The following is a 14309-nucleotide window of genomic DNA, read 5'->3' as shown; positions in this document are numbered from 1 at the left end:
CTAATTTCAACATTTCCCTACTGTTAGTATTGAATCTAAAACGCGTTTCTTCAACTATCCCGAAAACTCATTTCTGCAGATACTGCCGTTTACTTGCACACCTGGCAGTATAGACCGGCAGTATAGACCTTATATCAACCATTCGATTGAAGCAACTAAAAACGACTCGATTGCCAACAATTTGAGCTAAATGATGCGAACAAAAATCTCGCTCTCATAAAATCACATCGGGAATTTTTCCATGGGAAAATGCAATGGAATAACTCTGAGAGAAAATAGAAAGGGAAAAGACACGCACGTAAGTTTCCAAGAAGAGCTTTTACTCCAATTCCCATGAAGAAAACGATAAAATTGAGAAACTCGAGCAAAATGCTTACACGTAGCATCTCCTCAATGGGCTTAATGGAGGACAAATAGGAAATCGAAATTCTCTGAATTGGCCATCAAGTTTCATCTTTAAGTGCATGGCAGGAGTAATAAAGCGTAGCATAATGTGCTCTAAGTACAAAGCATGTACGAGATTGAGGAAGAGAATTTTGTAAAGCAAAATAAATAGAAGTCTTTTATAGATGTAAAACAGTAGTTTAAGTCTATAATTCAAGTAAATTTAGAGGAATTAAAAGTGAATTATTCAGGAGTATGAGGAAAATATCGTCACGCCAAACAAGTTATTCAACATCATGTTTTGGAAAACATTTTTTTAGTCTAAGGATTTGAGTTTTAATCGAAACCAGGGATTTTCAGCTTTTCTAAATTTTTATTTTACTGCAGATATTTTCACTCATGCACAGGTAATGCAACTCAGGAATGTTGGCATTTGCCTTTGGACGAGTTCACTTCAAAATCTCCTGAAAACAAAAGAAGCGCCTGTTGCTACAGTCATGTGTTGGCAAAACTAACTTTTTCATGAAGCGTCGCTGTTATAACAATGAGAAATTTAGCCGAAAACTCGCACCGAACTCCACGTTAATGAGCACATTGTGGAAGTTTTGATATGCTTACCGCGTTTACTCCCTTTTCCCTACTTATTGATGTTTTTAACTGCTCTGCCGATTGCCAAAAATGCTACGAACTTTTATAAGAGACTTTACCTTTCACTGCATAATTGCGTGTTTATCTAAAACCATATAACACGTTTTCATTTCCAGAAAATTCTTTATGATGATAGTAAGAAAAATCTAAAGATTTCAAGACACATAGGGCTGCTGGGCGCCCATATGCAAAATTTTAAGGGGGGCTCAGATTTTCCCCATGGTTTAGCAGGAAATTTTCTCCATCGAAGCCGCTTTCAGTACAGATTAGGGCTGGGCGATGGATCGATGTATCGCCAAAAACCGGTGTGCATTCGACATCGTTAAACCGATTTAGAATTTTTCTCTGAACCGATGCATCGATACTGCTCCGACGTACAGACCCCGGTCCAGAGTTGCAGTCGTTTTAATCTCTAATTTTTTCACACTGATGTTAATTAACAATGCGTGAATCCAATCTGGTTTAACAGTGAATATGCGAAGAGTTAGACCTTCATTTCCCCCAAAACATGTAAGAATTGCACATGTGTTCTTAGTTATAGAAGAAAGATAAGTTGATGAACCAAGTTTATCATATAGTCACTTGCCAGAAAAAAAGCAAGATTTAAACAGCAAAATTGCAACAAAATATGCAACATGTATTTTGGTGTTACAAGAAGTGGAGTTCCTAGCACAGATGTCACACGGGTTGGTAACTCGTAGTGTCACCAACCCCCCTCCCCCACCCCCCCAAAAAAAGAAACTTTTATAAACGTTTTATGTAAATATGAAATTTATATAATTTTCAGAAACAACTCAGTTCTATTTTTGTGGCAAAACAAAAGTTTGGAAAGCAAATATTATTTGGGAATCCATTTTAAGCAAAATCCTAGATTCTATATGAAACCTCCTCCTCCCCCTACAATATTGGGCACTCTATTTTTGTTGAATTTGTTAGATTAAATATAATTTAAGATATATGTACATTTGATTGGTGTACATTTTCAGAATTAAAGTATTTTTATTTTTTATAAACTATGAAATCCTCTTTGAATGTCACCCGGTACGGCCCTCCTCTCTCGTTACTAATTACAAGGATCCTTGTTTTAATGAAGAATATGCGAGCTTTTCCATGGAATGCATGACTTTACATCCATTTATTTACATCTTTTTGCATTGAAAAACAAGCTTATTGTAATCTCAAAACTTGTCTTCCATATTTTTCACTAACTTCCGCTTTTAGCACTGCTTAAAAATAAAATTAATTGCTATCTGGTGCTGAAACCTGTTAATTCGCATCTGACATGATATATGGTTTTATACCTTGTATATATTATGTAAATAAAAAACAAGCAAGTTTATTTAAAATAAAATAAAATAAAAAACCTTCAACCTTGATGCATCGCGATGTAAGGTTGGCGATGCATCACGATGTAGAAATTCCTACATCGCCCAGTCCTCGTACAGATTAGGGTTATTAAAGTTTGACATTTTTAATAACTTATTCATTAATGTCTGGAGAAGAAATGTTTTTACATTTTTTCAAAGAAAAAAGTACCAAAGACACGAAAGTTCTAATTTCTAAGTGTGGGGGGGGGGGGGTTGAGCCCCCACTTGCCTCCCCCCCACATGGGCGCCCATAGCTGCGTCCGAATTGACAGCTTTTTTCCATTCGACGCAGAGATTTCAATGCACTAATTTCAGTATTTTTTCCAGGCTGAATTCGAATTAACCATGTCACGACGGAAAGGACTCATCCTGCTGGCGGCCATTTTCCCAGCCCTCATATTCCACCTAAGCTCGGCAAGTGGCTGCATTTTCCTACGCGATGACCAAAGCATCCGATGCCAGAACACCAGCCTGCTGGACATCAGCGAATCCTTGCACATTCTGACCATGGTGGTCATGAACAGACCTCAGACCATTGATGTGGAAGATTGCAGCAGCGGTGGGTCCGGATCCTTGCCAAACATTTTCTCGGGCATTTCAAACACCACCATTGACACGGTCCGGATCCGACGTTCTGGAATCCGGCAGGTAGATCCAGATGTGTTCTTGCCCATGGCGGAATCTCTCAGGGATCTGGACATGTCCCACAATGCTCTGAGGACCGTGCCACCTGCTCTTTCAGTCCTCGAGAAGTTGGAGCATTTGAACCTCCAGCACAATCGAATCGTCTTTCTCAGACCGACAGGTGTGCTGGATAGAATGGCAAGTCTGAGGGAGCTGAACTTGGCTCATAACTACATCGGTCAAGCAAAAGATGTCGCAGACGACTTTACGCAGCAGCATGGATACCAACTCAAAGGTAACGTATCAATTAATGTTTTATTTTCATTTTACTCTTTTTTTAGTTTTAAACTATAATTGAATCCGCATTTTACATGGTTTCCAGAACATCGTTCCTCCACATTCGTGGACTATTTTCGGAAATTACATTTTGAACTTCAACATTCTTACACTTTAAGAACCATAAAACATATGTGTCCTCTAATTTCAAAATTTAATTTATAAGTTATTGCCTGCAGATAATTTATAAATTATATTGTTCCTTGTTATTAAAACACCAGGGTCTTAATATTAGCATAAAGGAAAAAAGTTATTAAAAAAATAGGAGAGACCGGGTTCAGTTGATACACGGTTAAGTTTATACAAGGGTTTTAATCATCGAGTACGAATTTGCCCAGAACTGAGTCTTATAGGGAAGCTACAAACTTAGGCTGCTTTGATCTACGTACGCAGAACTTGTCTTTTTTTGTTCAAAAGTTAATCTAAAGCTAAAGATTTTTTTTTTTTTTTTTGCACCAAATAAAGTTTTTATGGTTTGCTTTCAAATATCGCATACTGTGTTTGAGCAATTACATCATTTTAAGCAGGACACGTCCGTGTTCTTTGACTAGGAGGCATGATTTTACCTAAGAGAAGATTACTGACATTCGCATATGTTTCTCACCGCTTTGGAGTTAACGTGGTGTGTTGTTAGGGCAAAATTAATACACTACTCTTGGGTCAGGTTGATACGCGTAATAATTTAACTTCCAAGTTTTCAAGTGCTTTTTCTTTTTCCAGAAAAGCTTAGAATTGACCAAAAATCTCGAAGGACAGAAATTCGTCTTTCAATAATTGAAAGAGCTGATTTCGGAGAAAATATCTATCCTAATGCTCATATTAGCTGTGGATCAGATTTATATTATCATCTAACTCAGATTAATACTTCAAACATTTATGAAACTCTTCTTTAAAGCCTTATTTCGTAGTTTATTACGACAGCATGACAGTTTATTCATTTGTCTATCAACTTGATCCACGTTGGGTCAAGTTGATACAGAAAAAGTATGTCTACAAAGATTTTAAAATCATTATTGGAGTTTAATAGGAAAATGGTAATAGTAACACATGAAATTTTATTTTAGTACGTAACATTAGAAACAAAAACGAGAAAAATCAAACTGTAAAAAGAGTAGCAACTATCCCCGGTCTTCCCTACTCCTTTTTTTTTTTTTTTTTTTTTAACACAACAATTTTTCATATTCTACAGCAAAGCTTATGGTCTTCAAAGGGATAAAGATATAACTACGAGAACAGTTTAAAAAAAAATGTTTTTGAACACTTATAACTATGAGAGCAAATAGCGTCAAATTTTTCAACACTCAATTCGGGTGATCAGGAACTTTAGCTTACAAAATATATTAGACAAACGTAATATATCACTATCATAACAGCCAGAAAAAGTTGAAAGATCTTAAAATTATTAATTTTGATATTCATTAATTAAATATACGGATACAAAATTAAATGTATCAAAGAAGGCTGCACTGTAAAAACAGGCTACACTGAAAACAATTCAAAAACGTTCCTGGAAAATAATGGGCAGCTAATGTGTCCAATTTCTGCAACTAACATATCTTGCAAAAAACAGGAACTATTTCTACTCATATCCAATAAACTTCTTGAAATTTTCCTAGAATCTTTCTGAAGAATTCAGAAATTTCCCCTGTTAAAGCCGTCGTGTCTCTGGAACCTTCAGAGTAAAATCAGGTAGGTATAATATTAGCTTGGCATCTTCCTGATTTACCAAGAAAGCTCTAAAAGCATTATTGCAAACATCGTCAAATATAAGACAGAATTGCAGGTAAGTATCAAGAACGTAACTCGTCTGCAATTCTTGCACAATCTGAATGGGCGGTAACCGAACTGAAGCCGATGCACTTAATAAATACCCTGAGTGGAAGTTTCCCTTTAAACTGGAAGCTAAAAAATATTTTTCACAAAAGTGAGAAGTCTGCATTCGTGCAACTTGTAGCAATTCAGGGGACTTTTAAACAAAGATACATGATTTTCTCAGGAAGTGGATAAAACCTGTGAAATCGCGAAACGTTACACGGGAATAATTAGTAATGTTTCCGAAGTTTTTTACAGTGTATTATGAAACTCAATTCAACAGATAAGAAACTTTCTAGTTTAAGGAAGGATAGACAACTCGTCATATTTTTAAATCGTGTTGAAGAGTGCTAAAGATCTTTATCAAACAACCCTATAACAATGAATTATAAGCCTATTGCTCTAATACATTTCTCAAACAAATTTCAAAGAATAAAAGTAAATCAATGCAGCCAAAATTAGGCTGAGAAAAACCATTCATGCGTTTCGTAACATTTGTAATACTTAGGCGAAATACAATGAGATTCTTGCAATGGTGAAACAAACAGGCTTTTTAAAAAGGCGGATTACGTTGTACGAAGCTTAGAAACACAGATTGTAGAGACTTTTGCTGTTCTAAATCATTTAACACTGCTGCGAGAAGATAACAGATATTCGCTTTGTTTCACTTGGAGGCCATTGTTTGAAGAAGTGGTCAAGGGTAAAAAATGACCAGGAAAATTCAATGTATAATTTTAAACTCAATACATATTTCAATCGTAGTGATGTACGGTTATTTTCATTGGCAACAAAAGATATTCTGAGGACGATTTATAAGTTTTAATGCTTGACTTGTTCTGAAAAACATTTTGAGGATAATGTTTAAAATCTTCTGAATTTTGTAGGGCATACATTCATTTAAAGCTATCCTATAACAATATTTTTACTAAGATAAATAAATACCTTTGTGCTGAATAGTAAAGTCAGACCAAACAACGTAAGTAGAAGCACAAATTTGTAAATTACAGCAGACACGCGTTTCGGCGTTACAGGGAACGCCTTTTTCAATGCAAAAAATAATGAGCTTATGGATGAAAAGACATCCGACAAAAGCCAAGAGCAGATAAGCATGCAGCTTAAAAGATAAAAACAGCGGATTAGCCAAACACCAATGACAAAGTTATAAACCGATCAGGAACCAATAGGAATGCAAGCAAAGGCTAGGAGCTTTCTCTTAGGTACGACCCAGAAAGAAAGAATTCAATTGGACAAGGATTAAGCCGAAGCTTCAACAAAAGGAAAAGAAATTGTCAGTAACCGTGAACCGCAAGAAAGGAAAAGCAGAATGGAAAACCATGAAATAAAATAAACAGAAACAAAAAATATTCGAAAAAAGAAAAAATAAAGATAAATAGAAGAAAATTGGGGGGGGGGGGGTGTCAATCAAGACAAAAAGGTAAAAATAAACAAAGGAAGATAGATAAAAATGAGTGGAAAAAAAAGGGGGGGGGAGGGAATGGGAAAAGGACAGTATTAAAGATATGGGAGCCAAATGTTGGAAAAATATGGAACTGCACTAAGATCGTTAACTAAGTTAGAACTGTTCCTCAAAATATGAAAGGATTCCCAAAAGTCAAGATCAATTGAATTGGGGCATTTTTGGATAATCTGATAAGAGTTAAAATCAAAAGAGTGATTCGAATCCCAACAATGTTGAGCAATACTAGACTTATTTAATTGTTGTTTTTCCACATAATTTTGATGCTCTTTCAAGCGAATTTTTAAAGCACGCCGAGTCTGTCCAATATAGGCAAGTTTACAACTACAATTAATTCTATAAATTCCACAACAATTAAGAGGGTGAATAGGATCTTTAAGAGAAGAGAATGAAAGTTTATTAATAGGAGAGAACACCACCTGGAATTGGAAACGTTTTAGAATCTTATCAACCTGATAGCTTACAGATGGAAAGAATGGCAAAACAACCAAATTCTTTCTGATGAAGGTTCGGTTAAGAACATTAGTTTGGGATTTATTTGAAAGTTTTTTATAAATGGAATCAATCAAAGTTGGCGGATAGTCTCTATCAATTGCCACAGCTTTAAGATAATTAAGTTCCACTTTAAGAAGTTCCGACGAAGAACAAATATTAATTGCGCGATAAACAAAAGAATTGAAAGCAGAATATTTTTGATTTGGAGGATGAGACGATAGTCTATGAGGAGGTAAAGAGACAGCAAAAGGTTTGCGATAAACAGTAGTTTCAAAACCAATTTCAGTACGAGAAACAAGTACATCAAGAAATGAAATGCAATTATTCCGTTCTTTCTCACAAGAAAACTGAATATGAGGATCAATGGAGTTTAAAATAGATAAAACCTCATCACTCTCAAACTGATTCTGGTTCATTAGAACAAAACAATCATCAACATACCGAACATAAAATTGGAACTGCAGTTTTTGGAACAGCTTAACCTCAAAATAATGCATGTAAATATCACTAAGAATGGGGCTAAGTGGGTTACCCATAGCCAGACCATCTAACATAATATAAAAATTCCCATTAAAAACAAAAAAACATTGCTTAAGACAAGTACGGGTAAGGAAAATTAAATCCTCAATTTCCGTATTGGTGAAATGAAATTCAGAAAGTCTTCTACGAAGGCATAACAATCCCGTCGAGGGTTCATTGTTATGCCTTCGTAGAAGACTTTCTGAATTTCATTTCACCAATACGGAAATTGAGGATTTAATTTTCCTTACCCGTACTTGTCTTAAGCAATGTTCTTTTGTTTTTAATGGGAATTTTTATATTATGTTAGATGGTCTGGCTATGGGTAACCCACTTAGCCCCATTCTTAGTGATATTTACATGCATTATTTTGAGGTTAAGCTGTTCCAAAAACTGCAGTTCCAATTTTATGTTCGGTATGTTGATGATTGTTTTGTTCTAATGAACCAGAATCAGTTTGAGAGTGATGAGGTTTTATCTATTTTAAACTCCATTGATCCTCATATTCAGTTTTCTTGTGAGAAAGAACGGAATAATTGCATTTCATTTCTTGATGTACTTGTTTCTCGTACTGAAATTGGTTTTGAAACTACTGTTTATCGCAAACCTTTTGCTGTCTCTTTACCTCCTCATAGACTATCGTCTCATCCTCCAAATCAAAAATATTCTGCTTTCAATTCTTTTGTTTATCGCGCAATTAATATTTGTTCTTCGTCGGAACTTCTTAAAGTGGAACTTAATTATCTTAAAGCTGTGGCAATTGATAGAGACTATCCGCCAACTTTGATTGATTCCATTTATAAAAAACTTTCAAATAAATCCCAAACTAATGTTCTTAACCGAACCTTCATCAGAAAGAATTTGGTTGTTTTGCCATTCTTTCCATCTGTAAGCTATCAGGTTGGTAAGATTCTAAAACGTTTCCAATTCCAGGTGGTGTTCTCTCCTATTAATAAACTTTCATTCTCTTCTCTTAAAGATCCTATTCACCCTCTTAATTGTTGTGGAATTTATAGAATTAATTGTAGTTGTAAACTTGCCTATATTGGACAGACTCGGCGTGCTTTAAAAATTCGCTTGAAAGAGCATCAAAATTATGTGGAAAAACAACAATTAAATAAGTCTAGTATTGCTCAACATTGTTGGGATTCGAATCACTCTTTTGATTTTAACTCTTATCAGATTATCCAAAAATGCCCCAATTCAATTGATCTTGACTTTTGGGAATCCTTTCATATTTTGAGGAACAGTTCTAACTTAGTTAACGATCTTAGTGCAGTTCCATATTTTTCTAACATTTGGCTCCCATATCTTTAATACTGTCCTTTTCCCATTCCCTCCCCCCCCCTTTTTTTTCCACTCATTTTTATCTATCTTCCTTTGTTTATTTTTACCTTTTTGTCTTGATTGACACCCCCCCCCCCCAATTTTCTTCTATTTATCTTTATTTTTTCTTTTTTCGAATATTTTTTGTTTCTGTTTATTTTATTTCATGGTTTTCCATTCTGCTTTTCCTTTCTTGCGGTTCACGGTTACTGACAATTTCTTTTCCTTTTGTTGAAGCTTCGGCTTAATCCTTGTCCAATTGAATTCTTTCTTTCTGGGTCGTACCTAAGAGAAAGCTCCTAGCCTTTGCTTGCATTCCTATTGGTTCCTGATCGGTTTATAACTTTGTCATTGGTGTTTGGCTAATCCGCTGTTTTTATCTTTTAAGCTGCATGCTTATCTGCTCTTGGCTTTTGTCGGATGTCTTTTCATCCATAAGCTCATTACTTTTTGCATTGAAAAAGGCGTTCCCTGTAACGCCGAAACACGTGTCTGCTGTAATTTACAAATTTGTGCTTCTACTTACGTTGTTTGGTCTGACTTTAATATTTTTACTATTCAAAGTATTATTTATCGGAAAAAAATTCTTAGCCCAGGAGTCTTCTAACAATGTCTACAGATGTCCGTGAAATAGTAAAATAAAAATTAATTTATCTAAATGATACAAACATCAAATTTATCTGCATATCTGCAAGTGTTAAAATTGTAGGGAGTAATATAACACAGTGTTTACGTAAATTTTTAAACAGCTATACACTGTAAAAAATTTCAGAAACGTTATTGGGCATTTCCGTGTTACGTGGAAAAATCAAGTATCATTGTCAAAAAGTTTCCTGAATAGTTACAAGTTGCACGAATGCAGACTTTTCACTGTTGTGAAAAATATTTTTATCTCTTAGTTTAAAGATTGACTGAGTGTATTTATAAAGTGTATCGGCTTCAATTAAGTTACGGCCTGTTCATGCTAATTAAACTCCCATAGGGAGAGAATAAGTATGAACTACGTTGCTTTGCAAGAATTGAAGGCGAGTAAAATGCTCGTTACTTTCTTGCAATTCTCGCTTAGCTTTGGCTATATTTGCAATAATGCTCTTGGAACTTCCCTGATAAATCAGGAAGGTGCCAAGCTATTATATTATACCTTTAAGTTTACTCTAATTTTCCAGGGACACAACTGGCTTTTAATGGCAAGATTTCTGAAATTTTCAGGAGGGCTTCCAGGATAATATCAGGGAGGTTACTGAATTTTAGCGGAAAACGTTCCTGGTTTTTTCAAGATATGTTACTGGTAGAAATTGGGCAAATCAGCTGCCCATTATTTTCTAGGAACGTTTCTGAATCGTTTTTACAGTGTAACTGATACAAGTCAACTTTTCGTACAATACTACCATGCGCTTTGAAGATCGAGCTAAATTAATCGGCTGGGAAAATATTTTAAAAATACTTTTAAACTTTATAACCATTAAGCATTCTTTAAACAAGAAACCAAGATAATAAATTTATTAACAATAAATGAATGCAATTTTCTCCAACAGAAGTAAAACATGTAGCATGAAAGTGTACTGCCTAAAATAAAGACAAACTAAAAAAAAATTGCTTAAAACTAAATGAAATATTTAAATTAAGCTTCAAAGCCGACGTTTCGGGTGCATACTTTTAAATTGTAATGCCAAATAATGAGTATTTCAGGATTGTCAGAACATAACCTATTTCTTGCTGTTTCATATATATTTCCTCCAACACTAAATAATATTTCACTTTATTTCAATATTTCAATAATCATTTAATTTTCAAAAATTACATGTACTGGCTTTAAGTTTTTTTTTTAACAAAAATTGATGGTTGAAGTAGCTGACTGCGTAAATTTAATTTTTCAGTTTCAAATAAATATGCGTATTTTCAATGTTGCACCATGCTTCATATGTCAATACCGTTCTCTATGCCTTATCTTGAGTTTAGTGCTTTAAAGTTATTTTATAATATTCATAAAGAATAAAAATCTGGAATTAAGTGGTTACTAATAACAAAAAATAGCTACTATATTAAAAGCATCTGCTAAACACAGGCAACTAACAAAATACTTGAATTTTCTCATGTCTAGTTAACAAAATATAACTTTATTAAGTTTTAATTATTTATTTTTTTAATCAAACAAAAACACAAGATAAAAAAATTAAAAATGTTTGCATGATTTTATTAGTTAAAACGCCGTTGTTTTAATGCTTAACAATATATGTAAAAAAAAAAGACGGCAACAGTCGTCTTTTATATTGATAGAATGTAAAATATCTTTAAAATGTTCTTTACTCGTATGTAGAAATTAAATTATATTACTTGTATACATGCAGATGATGTTTTTTTTTTTTTTTTCTTAGTTCCGACCGGTCTTAGATCCAACAAATCTACGTTGGAAAAATCTTAGTTTTTTTCATGTTTATTTATTTCAGCATCCTTGAAACTGGAGGATTTTCATTTGGGCAAAGCCGTCCGAAGCCTGGAATCTCTTAATCTGAGAGGTAATCGTTTGGCGGTTGTACCTCAACAGGTGTCACGTTACAGTTTGCCGCAGCTGCGACATCTAGACCTCAGCGAAAATGTCATCGGAAAAGTAGAAGAACTTTCAACAGCTCTGTTGCCAAAATTAGAATTCCTGGATTTCCAATCGAACCGAATACAAAGCCTTCCTTTTTACTCGTTGCCAATCACTTTAAAATATCTTGATTTAACAGGTAAGATTTATTTATTCAATTTTCGATTCAAAAAAAATCTAAAACATGCTTCTATTCTTGCGCAAATATAGGGTTAAAAGTTATATAATGTGGGGTAAATTTGATTTTTAACACTTGCAACTAACATGATTAAGAATAAAATAACAAAACTGAGTGTAGAAGTAAAACAATAATTTTAGCTCTGAATTACATTTTTTTACTAATTTTACAAAAATCGGGAGCAGTTAGCGAATCCTTTGAAATTAATATTCTTTTTGAATATTCAGCGCAGTCTATATGAGCCTATTTAAGGTATTATTTACGACGAACCCCATGATAATTTGAGGATGACTGTGCAATATGACACTCAGCATCAACCTCTTTAAAAAGTTTAAAATATCCTGTACCTAGTATAAATATCTGGTTATTAGATGCATACCGATCGAAGGTCACAGAAGTTCACTGTGATCTTACAAAATTTTCATATACGGCTAATTTGGTATTGCAATACCGCCTTTTTGAATGCTGCCTAATGTGTCTTCTGAGTGTATGCATGGTTTTTACCATTCGATAAATTTGGAATTTCATTAGGTAAATTGAGAATTTCCCCCTTCCAAAAAAATGGAGTTCAGAACACCCCATTGGTTACTTTTAACAATGGGGTTGTTTCCTTCAGTCAAAAGTAGTACTTTTTGTCACTGAAATCGATAGAATAAGCAAAAAAAAAAAAAAAAAAACTTGGACTCGGAAAATATTTTCATTTTTCCAACAGTTATTTTTTAATTAATTTTTTTAAATGTCCGATTCTTTAAACAAGGCGTGGTCCTTATGACGTCACAAATGATGCACCATGGCGCATCTTTCTCCCGCATTTCCACATTATGATAATTAAGAAGCGAATCACAATTGCGCTCTACGCTTGCTATCAACCATATCGTTGCCAATACACGTGACTAAAGATGCGAATTAAATATTTTGGACCGTGAATGGCAACACTGAATGGCATATCATCATTTGTGATGTCATCCGCAGAAGCGTTAAACGAGAAAAGAGCACCGATTTAAGTATTTTTTTTTAAATATAAAACTTTTTGAAATCATTTAAAAAAGGCCAGATTCTATGTTTTTAAGCATGCTCTTTCAGAAAAAAATACTTTTAAAATTTTGGAAACGACCCCATTGACCTGAAATTAAAATCCATAACATTAAATCATTTAAGGCAAAGTAAAAAAATATCTCTGGTTGATAATTAAGCAGATTATCAACTACTTAACTTCGATAACGAGAGCAAAACTAATGATAAGCATTACATATGAAATGAACATAAAGCAGTCGTAATGAATTCATAACAGTTAAATATTGAAATAGTTTTCGCTAACACAAAGAAACAAGTGCAGAATCTATTAAAACTGTATTAGAATTCTGGAAGGAACGCCCGAGATATTTTTAATGTGGGTCAAGGCGGTTCTCCTAACTGTAACCGCCTGTCTTACTGGTCTGAAGCATATTCCCGGCCTTCATACGTCACCAAGTTTCGTTTTTGTTTCAAAAAAATCATTACATTTGCTTATCACGGATGCGACACGAGAAGTTACGCGTGCGTAGCTCTGCGCTATTTTTTTTTTCATTAGTTTTTTAAATATAGCCTTTCGTGTTTACGAATAACACAAGGAATTTACAAAATCGTGTTTTGTTGTTAAATTTTTTTCTTTAATACTTAATGAAGATATTCGGTGATTAAGTGCTTTGTAAGGACGCGTGGTACTCGCGTGTTAAGAATTCTTTTTCTCGCCATTTAGTTGATTAATAAATTATCGAACGATGGAATTGTGATTCGAAACTAAAGCAGTTCTGAAACACGCTTTTTAAAATCACCTTGCTCCTGAAAGATACACATAAACAAAACTTATTTTGTATGCAACACCAGGAATCGTCAAATTGCATTCAGCGGATGAGTAGTAAGATTTTGAGTAAAACTTCGACTACTTAAGCTACAAAGTAAGTAAATTAGCGAAGACTATTGAAAAATTTAGAGACAGATTTAAATTGAAAGGAAAAAATAACGTACCATCTCGAGTAATATTTGCATAACGGTAGAGTTAAAGAAACTGAGATAGCCTTTGCCCCCATGCGCTGTGGCGACACAGAGTTACGTTTTGAGTTAAAAGTAAGTTTCAAGGAAAAATTAAAATAATTTATTGTTATTGTTTACAGATTTATTCCTCAACCTAATCAAATATACAGTGGCTCCCAAAAGTGTTCGTACACTTTGAAATTTTTTTAGTAAAATCAAAATAACGCGAAACTGAATTCGAATATGAAGTCCAATATTTTTTCACATTATTCCTATGTCATTCTAAATACAACCCAGTAGTTTCTTTAAAATATTGTCAGATCTTCTTTTTGAAATGGGTCAAAAAACGAAGAGACAGAAAAATAACACGCCACTAAAGTCATCGTACACTCAAATATTTTCGAATAAATTCATGATTAAAATAATCATACGTCGTTTCTTCATTATTTTTGCATTGTGTTGACCCTTAAAAGTCATTTTGCTTTAATTTTTTGTTTATTTATTCCTTAATATTGTGATTATTACTTTAAAATGGCTGGT

The 14309-nt window shown here is 33.9% G+C and overlaps 2 protein-coding genes across 2 annotated transcripts in view; one reads left to right on the top strand and one right to left on the bottom strand.

The window, feature by feature from the left end:
• Positions 1-14309, bottom strand: part of LOC129228054 (rab3 GTPase-activating protein catalytic subunit-like) — a 388943-nt gene that overhangs the window by 101895 nt on the left and 272739 nt on the right. The gene's annotated exons all lie outside the window — the stretch shown is intronic.
• Positions 1-14309, top strand: part of LOC129228056 (uncharacterized) — a 59593-nt gene that overhangs the window by 30431 nt on the left and 14853 nt on the right. The window contains exons 2-3 of the mRNA XM_054862691.1: positions 2727-3318; positions 11436-11717. Coding sequence (XP_054718666.1) covers positions 2745-3318; positions 11436-11717 — 856 coding nt within the window. The 5' untranslated portion in view covers positions 2727-2744. The remainder of the gene's footprint in view (positions 1-2726; positions 3319-11435; positions 11718-14309) is intronic.

The sequence above is a fragment of the Uloborus diversus genome, chromosome 8 (genome assembly GCF_026930045.1).
Source record: "Uloborus diversus isolate 005 chromosome 8, Udiv.v.3.1, whole genome shotgun sequence".
Classification (NCBI taxonomy): Eukaryota; Metazoa; Arthropoda; class Arachnida; order Araneae; family Uloboridae; genus Uloborus; species Uloborus diversus.
This window is presented reverse-complemented; position numbering and strand designations above follow the sequence as displayed.